The 13,170-nt window shown below is 40.7% G+C and overlaps 1 protein-coding gene across 1 annotated transcript in view; it reads right to left on the bottom strand.

Moving 5' to 3' along the window:
* ARHGEF38 (Rho guanine nucleotide exchange factor 38) overlaps window positions 1-12,202 on the bottom strand; it is a 120,752-nt gene extending 108,550 nt beyond the window's left edge. The window contains exon 1 of the mRNA XM_033106284.1: window positions 11,860-12,202. Coding sequence (XP_032962175.1) covers window positions 11,860-12,055 — 196 coding nt within the window. The 5' untranslated portion in view covers window positions 12,056-12,202. The remainder of the gene's footprint in view (window positions 1-11,859) is intronic.
* Between the last annotated feature and the right edge of the window lie 968 nt (window positions 12,203-13,170).

Raw genomic sequence — 13,170 nt, 5'->3', positions numbered from 1 at the left:
TTATCTTGGTAGTAGAGGAATGTCATCACATTATAAAAGATGTTGCTGTCATCATGTTGCTTTGATTTATTATTCATAAACCACACAGATAAAATACCTCCTAAGTCAATGAATTGCATGCATTCTATTTTGCAAATATTTAAAGTGCCTGAGCTCAAATCCAAACTCTACCACCTGAAGGAGTTCAGGAGATGCCATCCCCAAATCTGCCACTTTGGTATATTGAATATTTTGAGCTGAGTGCACTTGAAAAACAGCAGATGCAGAGAGAGGTTTTCTCCACACTCCTCTTTCTGCCTAAAGACAGATCCTCCGAAAGGAATTCAGTTGTCGTTAATCCCCTTACCCAGATTTCCATCAGCCAGGAAAGATTGACTCTTGTCACAGGTGAAGAGACTAGAAGTCGACACCACACCCGACAAACTTTGTCACAAACTATGATATCTCCCATCTCTTCTTGTAAGGGCCCATTCATCTTTCATAAAATTATTTACTCTTCCCTAAGGGGCTTACATTCTTCTTCCTCTTCCCCTTTCCCTGTTAAGACATATATAAGCTCTCAAATCTCACTGTGTTGGGGTATTCACTTTGTTTTTCCTGTGATGCCCCAGGGCGCATAATATTAAAAATTAATACACGTGTATACCTTTTCTCCTTTTAATCTGCCTGTTGTCAGTTTATTTCATAGACCCAGCTATCAATCCAGGAAAAGTGGAAGGTCTTTCCTCTCCTACACGTCTATTTTTTAAACTATAAAACCAGCACCAACTGTTGGGGTTAAATAACAATGCATTGTGGACAGAAAGGGGGCCATATACTAAAACTGACAAGCTCAGCGGAGGCCTGAATGGCAGGCCTTACAAACTCAGAGACCAAAGTAACCACAGAGGATGGTCTGAAGATAAAAATTCCTGACTAAAAGCAGGTCATGACGAGTAGTCACACCCTAGGCCTGTCGCATTCTTGACAAAGGTCAGTCTGTATCTCAAGTGAGCCTGTGTATTGTCTTTTTGCATCTAGGACAACATACCCTTCATACCCTTGGAATGTCAGAGTAATTTTCTTTCTTCTCCAGACCTGTCAGGGCACAACCTCCCACCAGAGCAAGAGACCACAGAACCCCTCATTCTTATTTTGTTCCCCGTATATCATCTCTATGTGCTGTAATTATTAGCAATCCTATACCCACCAATGTAAAAGAAGTATGTCTCTTTCTGTTTTAGTTTTTATCCAATTTGACAGATATCCCCACTTTGCTTTCTCCTGCCTCCCTAATTTACCACCAATAAGTTTCATGTAACCCCACCCTCCCTTTCATCTCCTCCTTTGATTCTAATGTATAAAATAAGCTCTAAAACTATCATTCTTCAGAACCTTTTCTCAACCCATTGAGATTTTGCTTCCTGGCAGTTGTCCTCAGTTTGGCTCAAATAAACTCTTAAAACACATTTTCTTAGGCCGGATCTTCTTACGTCCACAGTGTGAAAGCCCCTGGGCCAACATAGAACCTAGCAGATGAGAGTCACCTAGTCTCTCCCTTCCCTTCCCTTTCCTCTCACTTTCCACAATCTAGTGCAGGAGGGCAATATCCTGAGGAGAGCTTACAGCCAAAACCACTCCTATTCAGCCTTCCTCAAGTGTACAAATGGAGACCAACGTACCATTTCTACACATTTGGAAGTTTTAAATGAAGCTAGAAAACTGTCGAATAAAATATGATATTTCCTTCCAACTTGATAAACATACCCTCATAACAATCTGGAAGGCCAAGTTCAAATTTAGATTCTTCTATTCAATTCCCTCTGAGTTTCATGCCAAAATCTGTCAGGAGGCCCTGGAGCACGCATCAGCCTGCCCAATCCTGAGGTCTATATCCTTATTCTTCCCTCTACCAGTGCTCTCCCACTCACAGGGCCTAGTAGGCTGGGTGTGAACACCTCAGCATGATTGAGTTCCACACACACCTCCATAATCAACTGCCCCTTAGGCACACCAGCAACCGCTGGGGAGAATGGGAGTGGGAAAAGGTCTTGGAGGCCTTGGAGCCAGTATTGGGGCCTGTGGAACAGAAAATTCCATGGCCCCACATACCCTGAACTTAGTCTACAAATGAGGGTAAGGAGTCCCAGATTGTTGGTAACCCCGGCCCCAAAGACTCCTCACATACTTGGTGGAGAGGGGACTGTAGAGGGACATTCTAAAGCACAACCTGAAGCCAAAGTTTTCCAGGTTCTAATGGTGATATTGTTTTCCAGTTTAGCAATTCTTGCAGTAACTCCCTCTTTACCAGGAAATTGATACCCACAAAAACACTGAAGTTAATAGGATTATGGCATCAAGCAAAAGTAATTCTATAAAAGGAGGATTTTCCTTTCCTGTCTCAACAGAAACAAGGATGAGTGTAGCTTGAGTGCTTTTCTCTCACCCCTTTTCCTCAACTATGCCACTATTTAAGGTACATTTCTATGCATAGAAATACAACTGAGTTCTTTCTCTCCCTTTCTCCCTCTCCCTCCTCCTCTTTCCTTCCTTCCTTCCATTCCTCCCTCCTTCCCTCTTGATTTTTCATCTTGTGTTTTGATAAACCCGTCACTTTTGTGGACAAAAAAAGTACAATTAGAAACTGTACCTTTGAGAAACTTAAAATGTTTTCCTATCACAATGTGGGCATGGTGGAATAGCTCAAACTTTCTTGATTTCTGGAACTCACATTTTATTTGATTCATATGGCTTTTTTAAAAACTGCAAAATACCTTTACTGAAAAAGAAGGAAAGCAAAATTGCATGCTTCTTTTTGATTCCCATGCATGTGACGAAACAGAAATTACTTAGTTTTAAAATTGCTTTGATGTTTATAAAGATGTGCCCTTCAAACTATGAGAGACGCTTTATTTGTATTGGTGTCACGTTACTGATCCAAGTACTTCCCATTTCACTGAAGGGTGCATAGAGTTGGGGAAAAGGGAAAGTGTGACTTAATACTGAAAGAACAGGCAGGAGCAAAGAGGGCTTGTATCACTGGGATACAAACATGCACAGACAGATGAACAATTTGTTCCATGTTTCGTTGGGCCTTGAACAAAAATCACCAGATCTTTCAGTGTTAACAACTCCTCCTACTCACTTATGGATTTGTCTCTGTTCTTAAAAATCATTACAAATTAAATGGCTCCATAGTCCTACAAGTCTAACTTATTATTTGAGCCACTTGATCTCATACTGCAAAATCTGTTTTTCTATATAAAGTTCATGTGGTAGGGTGGTTCCTTATGATCACCATAGTGAGAAAACTTCAGGCTTTCATAAAAACAACCAATCAATCCTTTCTTAAAGAGTATAATGTGATAGCCTTTGCAAAAAAACAAACAAAAAGATCACAGACCTATCATGAATTGGAGATGTGATTTTGACCTGTGTTATCAGCAACAGTAATGACATTTTACCCAACCGCTCTCACTTTCACCTGGTACTTGATAAGCAAAAATATGCACTGACCAAAATATTCACCAGAGGTTAATATGGCCACTGTCTTAGTTTGGTGCTCTAACAAATATATCATAGACTGGGTAGCTTAAACAACAAAGATTTATTTCTCACAGTTCTAGAGGTTGAGAAGTCCAAGATCTAGGTGCTGGCAGATCCAGGGTCCGATAAGGGTCCTGTCTTGTGGCAGAGAGAGAGGGAGGAAGATCTCTCATGGCTCTTCATATTAGGGCACTAGTCCTATTCATGAGGGCTCCCCCTTCATGACCTAATTACCTCTCAAAGACCCCACCTCCTAACACCATTGCACTCAGGATTTGGCTTCAATATATGAATTTGGTGGTGGTTGGGGGAACATAAACATTCATCCTAAAGCACCCACCTTGAAAGGAAACCTATAATGCCAGTAATATTATAAAGGTTTTCAGAAAAGGCTGCTGCTGACTGTTAATCAATAAACTTTTCATAAGAAGTTTTAATCATTACAGAAATATGTCTCAAATACACACGCACAACTATATCTATGTCTACATACAATAGATAGATTAGATAGATAGACAGATAGGTAGATAATCTTCATATAGCCAGGCACACTGTGCATCACTGTTTAAATCAGGCACATTTCAAATGTAGAATTCATACATATAATTATATGTAACTCCCAAAGAAAGGAGTTTAACAACTTAGCCAGTAAATTTCCCCTGCTTTGATCACTCTCTGTGGCTTCCATTAAAATGACAATTAGGAGTTGAGCCAGCCTGGAGGCTAAGATCATGTACTTGAATTCTGAGTGGAAGAAAAGGAATGAACTGAGAGGTATACGGTCCAGTATGCTCTAAACGGTAGAGTCAGGAATGAGATAGTCTTCCACTAAGAGTTATTTGTTACGTAGGCAATTCTGTACATTTTGATCTTTGCTATGTTTATCTCCTTTTAACTGAAGAATCATCTTTACTGATGAGGCCAAAGAATGCAGTGTAGATAAATACTGTGCCTGCTTCCTTTCATGAACACACTAAAATTACAACTAAATTGTAGAACAATCAACCTGGAGAACCACCTGAAGTCTGGCTGAACAGAAGTTTTATAACGAATGATATGAAGAAGAAACACGTCAAGACTGGTAGGAGGAGTGGAGACATGAAATGGATTGGCCCCAAACTTCCATGTGGTGGTTGAGAACCAGAAGGGATATCTCAGCCATGGAGGTTCCCTCCAGAGAAGCGAGAGGCCCCAACCTCACACCAGCCTCCCCAGCCCAGAGTACTAGTGCTGGGAGGAGGAGCCCCCACAACAACTGGCTGTGAAAAACAGCGGGGATTCCAACATCCAGGTGGGACAGAAGGTTGTGGGAAACCCAGCTGTCCTCTTAAAGGGCTCACACACAGACTCTCATTCACAGGCACTCACCTTGGTGCAGGAGGAGGGACTGTAACTTGAGGAGCTGTTGAAGGCATAATGGGCGGCAGACTGAGGTATGTGGCTTCAAAGGAAGAACTGGAGGACTGTAACTATTTTTCCTGTGTGGGGTTCTATGCAGCCAGCAGGTAGATGCCATCTTTCCTGTGTTGAGCCCACCTCCTCACAGCCAAATCTGAATCTGATTGGCCGGGTGAGCTCTGCTCGCTCCACCCTGCCCCACCCAATTCCACCCAACAACAAGGCACTTTCTCAAGCAGCCAGCCCCACCCATGTTGTACCCTTTCTTGGAAAACAATCAGTCCGACAGACCCCAGGCAGGCAGCAACTGGCCTCCTTGTGCTGAGACTTTTGCTGACTTGCTCGAGGCTCAGCACTGGCACCAAACCAGAGTCTACATTAACCTGGTGACCACAATTCTTCCCGCTCTACTGACTCCCTGAGACCCTGCCTCACCCACCTTGGGTACAGCACTATGCTTTATCAGGGCTGAAACTTAATGAAGCTGGCAGGTGGCAGCAGGCCTTGGGCTATCCTGGCTTTTTGCAGAGCTATCCCAGACCCGGTACTGGGGGCAGTCATCTGTGTTTCATAACATGGCCTCTCCCAAGTGCCTCCAACTTCAGCACAGGCAGTGAACAACCATAGATCACTATGTAGCTCCTACCAGGTAGTCCATGGCCCATCACAGTTAATGGGTGATCTGAGCCTGAACCAGAGCCCCTCCCAAGAGGCTCCAGAACTTGGAGGTTGGTTTCAGACCACAGCAGAACACGAACTAATTAGCCCCACAAGTAGCACACCCAAAGGGCGATCTCAATAGACACCAGAGCCCACTGAGGTGAATCCTACTCAGTGGGGTAAGCCCCCCGCTGCACAGCAGCCTGTAAGCTGTGGATGTGGCCAAAACCCGTAGCTAATGAGCCTGAGAGTCTATCCTATCCCCTGATGTGTCAATAGCACTCCAGGCTCAACTATAACAGGAGGGCACACACAACTCACACAAGGGACACTCCTGGAACACCTGGAACAGGTGACCAGGGAAACTGTGCCAGGGCCCTACAGAGCACCTACTGCATGAGACCACCCAGCAAGACTGGTAGACATAACAAAACAAACCCATAGAAACAAATAGAAAGGCAGCCAAAATGAGGAAACAAAGAAATATGCCCCAAATGAAAGAGCAGGAGAAAACTCCAGAAACAGAACTAAACAAAATGGAAATAAACAACCTACCAGATACAGAGTTCAAAGCAATGGTTATATGAATGCTCGAGGAACTTAATGAGAACTTCAACAAAGAGATACGAAGCATAAAAGAGGACCTGGAAACTATTAAAAAGAACCAATCAGAAGTGAAGAATACAATAACTGAAATGAAGAATGCACTAGACAGAATCACCAGCAGACTAGATGAAGGAGAGGATTGAATCAGCGATTTGGAAGATATGGTAGCAGAAAACACCCAATCAAAAGAGCAGAAGGAAAAAAAGATTTTTTTTAAAAAATAAGGATAATTTAGAGACCTCTGGGACAACATGAAGTATAACAACACTCACATCATTGGGGGACCAGAAAGAGAAGAGGGAAAGCAAGGGATTGAGAACCTATTTGAAGAAATAATGACTAAAAACTTCCCTAACCTGGTGAAGGAAATAAACATACAGTTCAGGAAATGCAGAGAGTCCAAAACAAGAAGAATCCAAACAGGCCCACACCAAGACACATTGTTATTAGAATGACAAAGATTAAAGACAAAGAGAGAATCCTATAAGCAGCAAGAGAAAGGCAACTAGTAACTTATAAGAAATCTCCCATAAGATTGTCTGCTGATTTCTCAACAGAAATTTTGCAGGCCAGAAGGGATTGGCACAACATGTGACAAAAGCAAGGATCTACAACCAAGATTACTCCACACAGCATAGCTATCATTTAGAATCAAAGGACAGACAAACAGCTTCCCAGACAAGAAAAAGTTAAAGGAGTTCGTCACCATCAAAACAATATTGCAAAAAATGTTAGAGGGACTTCTTTAAGATAGAAAAAAAGAAAAAGATCAAAATTATAAATAATAAAATGACAACAGCTACATATATACCAACAATTACTTTCAATGTAAATGTATTAAATTCTCTGCTCAAAAGACATAGGAGAGCTGAATAGGTAGGAAAACAAGACCTTTACATAAGCTGCATATAGGAGAATCACTTCAGATTGAAAGACATACACAGATGGAAAGTAAATGGACATAAAAAGATATTTCATGAAAATTGAAACAAAATTTTAAAAATCTGGGATAACAATACTTATATCAGACAAAATAAACTTTGAAATAAAAGCTATAATAAGAATCAGAGAAGGACCTAGTAATCCCACTTCAGGGTATGTATCTGAAGAAACCCAAAACGCTAGTTTGAGGGGACATGTGCATCCATATGTTCATTGCAGCACTGTTTACAATTGCCAAGATGTGGACGCAGCCTGGGTGCTTCTCGATGAATGAAAGGATAAAGAAGAGGTGGAACATATATACAATGGAATATTGCTCGGCCATGGAAGGGAATGGGTTCTGCCCTCCAGGCATGGCTGGACCTGGAGGCTATTGTGCTGAGTGAAGTGTCAGACACAGAAAGACAGAAGCAATGTGATTTCACTTACATGTGGAATATAAAGAACAAAATAAACAAACAAAACAGAAACAAACTCATAGATACAGAGAACATTTTGATGGTTGCCAGATAACACGGGGGGTTCGGGGTGAGTGACAAAGGGGAAGGGATGAAGAAGTACAAATAGGTTGTGACAAAGTAGTTATGGGGATGTAGGGCATAACACATAATATTGTAATAACTATATATGGTGTCATATTGGTACTAGATTTGTTGAGGTGATAGATAGAAGGGAGTGGGGGCCAGGGTGAAAAGGTGAAGGGAATAAGAAGTACCAATTGGTAGTTACAAAATAGTCATGGGGATATAAAGTAAAGCACAGGGAACACAGACAATACTATGGTAATAACTGTGTATAATGTCAGGTGGGTACTAGACTAGTCAGGGGGATCACTTCTTAAATTATATAAATGTCTAACCATTATGCTGTACATGTGAAATTAATATAAAATAAATTGAATGTCCAGGTATAAAACAAATAAGTAATGGGGATGCAACATACAGCATAGGGAATATAGTCACTAATATTGTGATAGCGTGGTATGGTGTCAGGTGTTTGCTGGGCTTATCATGTTGATCACTTCTTTAGGTATATAAATGTTGAATAACTATTGTGTACACTTGAAAGTAATATAATATTGTATGTTAGCTATGTTTCAATAAAAAGCTTTTAAAAAAAAGAACCGTATTTATTAATGGAGACATGTATCCTCACATATGAAGATACAAGGGCACTTACTTCAGGCCTTGCTGCCTTTCCTCACACCAGCCTTTCATTCCATCTGAAAGTTACTGAGAGCTCACTCTGTGCTGGGCATGATTCTAAGTGCAGAGATGGAACAGTTAACAAGACAGATAGGGTGTCTTTCATGAAGTTGGGGGATGGGAGATGGGAGAGGAAATGAGAGTCAGTAATAGAAAGTGAGAAGACAAACAACATAATTTCAGACAAAGATAAGTACACGGAAGAGGTTAAAACACCCTTCTCTCCCCGTTCTGCACCTTCCTCCTCAACCCCACCTTATCGTCTCTAAGGCTGTCTAACAATCTCCTCCGCCCAGTCCTGAATAGATCATTTCCTCCTTTTGTGGACACATTGATCCCAGCTCCACTTCTATCCTGTCACTTTATTGCATTTGTTTACCTGTCTTATCTTTCCCAAAGAGTCTTTAAGCCCCTGTAGAGTAAAGGTCAGACTTTTTTTGTTGTTGTTGTTATGATTTTGTGGATGTAATTCCTGGCATGTATTCTAGTTTTGCTCACCATAGAACATTTTCAATAAATTAACTGAACAAATCTGTTGAAGAAATAAAGACGTCACTAACAGTAGGCTAGTATGGAACTATTATTGCACATCCTGAGGCGTAGTAGGAATGACTATGTTGATGTGATCACAATCTTCTATAAAGATTTTATCCTGTTGTCATTAAAACCATGTTCTGTTGTTTAGTCTAGTAGCTTTCACCCAATGTATCATTTTTTTCCAAGTTACAATTTGGGATTCACATTACTAAAGTGATGTCTGTCAGAAATTGAATTGAACAGGTATAGAGTAAGAGTTAAGAGGCGAGCCCAGAGGAACCAGAGGGAGATCTTGTATTTCCCAGAACCCAGAGAATTTACTTCCAGGGAGACAGGAGAGAATTGTAACACTCAGAGAGCAATACGGCACTGACAACCGACTAAATAAGTTGAGGCTGCCTTCCAGTATTGGAAAGCAATCTGTGACCTCACAATGGCTTTGGGCCATCTAAACTGAGGGTCATAACCAGCTCAAGTCTTTATTTAGTGCCTCCCAGGTAACTACCAGTTGTAAGGTAGGCAAAGGAAAAATTCTTGACATTGCAATAATAAAGAGCATCTTGAGGTGATTAGGACTCATTTGCATGATAATGAATATATTTGCATGATAATGAATATAATGTAGGACCACAGTGCAAACCCACAAAACTGATTGCTTTGAATATTGATGAGAAAATGCCTTCCATTGTTGCCAAAGCTGTTACATTAAATATCAGACTTGGATTTTATTAAGAGTCACATCTAAAAAAACATTATTTATCAGAAGACCAGCCTATCTCTACAGCTCTGACATTCTCCTCCTCTACATTCCTTGATGATTTTTCTCCAGCACAGCCAGTTCTAGGAACGTGGCTTAATTCCCAAGTCTTTCCTTCCACCTTTAAAGACAGAATTCCACAGATCACAGGAAAATCACAAAGCCGATGGAGAGCACAAGAAGCCTGAGGTCTTCTGCAAAGTAACCAACAATCATCAGCTGTAATTTGTGGCCGCAGACTTATTATTTTAGTGAAGTTTAGGAAGTTAATAGCAAAAAGCACCATGTTTCCCTGAAAATAAGACCTAGCTGCACAATCAGCTCTAATGAGTCTTTTGGAGCAACAATTCATATAAGACCCAGTATTATATTATATTATATTATATTATATTATATTATATTATATTATATTATATTATTATTATATTATATTATATATGACCGGCTCTTACAGTAAAATAAGGCCGGGTCTTATATTAATTTTTGCTCCAAAAGACACATTAAAGCTGATTGTCAGGCTAGGTCTTATTTTCGGGGGAAACACAGTATTTTCCATTTTTATTTTGCTAACGGAAAATCTGAACCCAAAAGGTGCTGAATTAGTGAATCTCAGACAGAAGAAATATGTGGTTAGGGATGAAGCAGTGGGCTTTTCCTGAATTGCTATATATGGTCTCTTCATCAAAGGATAGAAACTAGTTGAAATAGATTAGTACATGAGGAAAATTTGGATTAATAGAGGGCCAGTCCCATTCTATCATTATGATACGCATTATTCCTAGAATTAAAAATAACTACTTTTTATTGAGCACATACCAGGTGTCAGCTAATATACTAGGTGTTTCTTGTAATTATCTAACTTCATTGTCCCCAAAATACTGTGTGGTATCATTATCCCACTTTCACAGGTAGGGAAACTGAGGCTCAGAAATTTTAAATAATTTGCTCAAAATCTTATAGGTAGTAAATTGAAGAGACAAGACTGGAAACCAAATGTGTATAACTTCAAAATTTACATTCTTTCCAAAGTATCCTCTTCCTTGGGAATAATTTCAAAGATCAAATGATACTCCTTCCCCACTTATACAAATAGCCTTTAAGGATAAAACTTAATTCTGCATTTTAATTCTGAGCTATCAGGATTTTTTTTTAAAAAAAAATATTAGCTCAGAATAGGAATCTTTAAAGATTTAATTTAAATGCATTCAACTTATTTAATTTAATTAATTTGCATAACTAAGTGCAAGCACATTTTTGAGGAGAGACTTGCTAAGTATAAGCTTGTCCCATTGCTTGCGCTAGCCTTCTTACAGGTTTTCTGTCCCGAGTGAAGCCAGTGGTGTGATACGAGAGCTCAAACGCACAATGTGCTCAAAAAAGGAGAGACAGGTTCTGGAGGATCACATAACAGGTACGGCCGTGAATACTTAAAACGTTGCACAATATCAGCATCAAAATAAAGTTTTCTAGAATAAGTGACCTTCGAGAGAAAAGGAGGGGAAAAAAGAGACAGAGTGAGAGAGGGTAACTAGGAAGAGTTAGAAATTCAAGGCCTGAAACAGAGGACGTGTTATAAGAACTGCCAAATTATCTCACGGCCATCACAAAATAAACCTGAAGTTATTTCCTCAAAAGCCATTCAATCTAAGCGTGCTAAACATCGCTTCCCATATTTGGATGTTATTCGATTCACTCTAAAGGAATGAACACCTAAGTGATTTGCAACAAATCCTATTATACCATCCCGCTGACTGTAACACTCCTTATTTTTCAGACACGATTGTAGTTTCACATCCCTATTTAAGATAACCACAATCACCCTTCTGTGCAATTACCTAGATAGATCTCAGAGTGTGACATCTCACATCTATTGAGATAAACTCTCTTTTGTAGGTTTCTAAATTATTTGTTTTCTACTGCTTCCCACTTAAGTTGGGTGGAGGAGAAGGCAGCAGGAAAAAATAAATATTCTCATCAAGAAAAATACTTCAATATTAAGAATAATCCAGAATTGGCTCTTTAACTATTGAAGCACAAAATAACTTTTTCCTATAGTTTATGAATTACGTTTACTTTCACTTTATTATTATTTTTTCTTATTCTCCTCTTATAGAGGAGGTCATATTCGATTTTCTCCTCTGCCTTAAGTGTTTTCTTTGCAAATGGAAGAGTCGGCAAAAAAAAGCTAGGAGGGCAGGACCCTGAAATAATTGATTTTTCTTGGGTTACCTTGTAATTTCTGATTGTATTCGGTCCTGTCAGACTGGCTCCTCCTCAAAGTACCAGAGTGGTCCCCAGAAACAGTGCTCTCAACCACAGTGTCAGTCTTCCTTCTCTCCAGCATATAAAGCCTGGGCCTCAAGAAAGTCAGATTCTTTTTCTTGGTGCCCATGTTTTCTTTCCCAGTGGCTTCTTTGGGCTCCATCTGAAGCAAAGACAAGCTTTAGAGGCTTGCAGGAAATGGCCGGTTGCTAAAGTGCCTCAGGGTTGAGGGTTAAAGCCACTAGAGTGACGAGTTTAACGGCCCCCTTCTAACTAAAGGACTCTGCTCCTGGGTTACCTGGCTGTGACTGCCACCTCTATGGAGTCCCAGAGCCCCACCCCTATGAGGTCATTCTTTTTTATACCTAGAATCCAACAGGGGAAGTTGCCACCTGTTACCTGAGAGACCTGCAGCACAGAGCTAGGCAAAGCAGGGACTGCACTGTCACATGCTACTGAAGCAAACAAAAATCCCATTGTGTGGAGCAAGGGCTGGGGGTTGGGAGGAAAGGAAAGAGAACAAGGTGAGGCAGGGAGGAAGGGAAGTATATGTGACTGAACCTGTAGCTTATGGGTTGAAAGTGTGCCGATGGGTGTGCACAGGTGTGCTCTGCTGCCTGGAGGCAGATGTGGGCTTGTGTGTGTGACCTTTAGCTAGACTTACTCACAGGAGACCACGGATTTGGTGTGAGGCTCAGAGAATTTGCATCTGCATCACAACAGTGGACACAGAATCATGTTTAAGGTTTACTGTGGGCACTCATTCACGCTTCCGCCTTGAAACACTAACCGTTCTATTATTTACAAAAAAAAGTACTTGCCAAACCCTGATCCGCATTCCTGAGGAAACAGAGATTCACATTTGAGAGAGGACTGGCGGAAGGCACAGGAAGAGAATGTCTGAAGAGGCCTTCTTCTGAGCCTTCACATTTCTCCTCTCCTCGCATTGTCCTTGCCTGAAATTAGTCCTTTTATGGTCCCAGCCCCTTTTATAGTTTTCTGAGTCCTGGTCCTTAGGAAAATAAGCACCATCACGTCTGGGTGTGATTTCTGAATGATCTTTTCCCCATCCCTTTTGCAGATGGAGTGACAAAAAAGGCAGCCCACCTTGGGAAAATAAGAGGAAAAATGTTTGAAACTGAGAAGAGGTATGTAGATAGTGGAAAGGATAGTGTGGGGCAAGGATTGGGAAAGGGAAAGGCAAATAGTGATGGGCTTTTCATTCAGTTTTTGAAGTTGTTTTTCCTTGACTCCCTGAGACTTCTCAAGGGGGAACTT

This window comes from Rhinolophus ferrumequinum, chromosome 5 (genome assembly GCF_004115265.2).
Source record: "Rhinolophus ferrumequinum isolate MPI-CBG mRhiFer1 chromosome 5, mRhiFer1_v1.p, whole genome shotgun sequence".
NCBI lineage: Eukaryota > Metazoa > Chordata > Mammalia > Chiroptera > Rhinolophidae > Rhinolophus > Rhinolophus ferrumequinum.
This window is presented reverse-complemented; position numbering and strand designations above follow the sequence as displayed.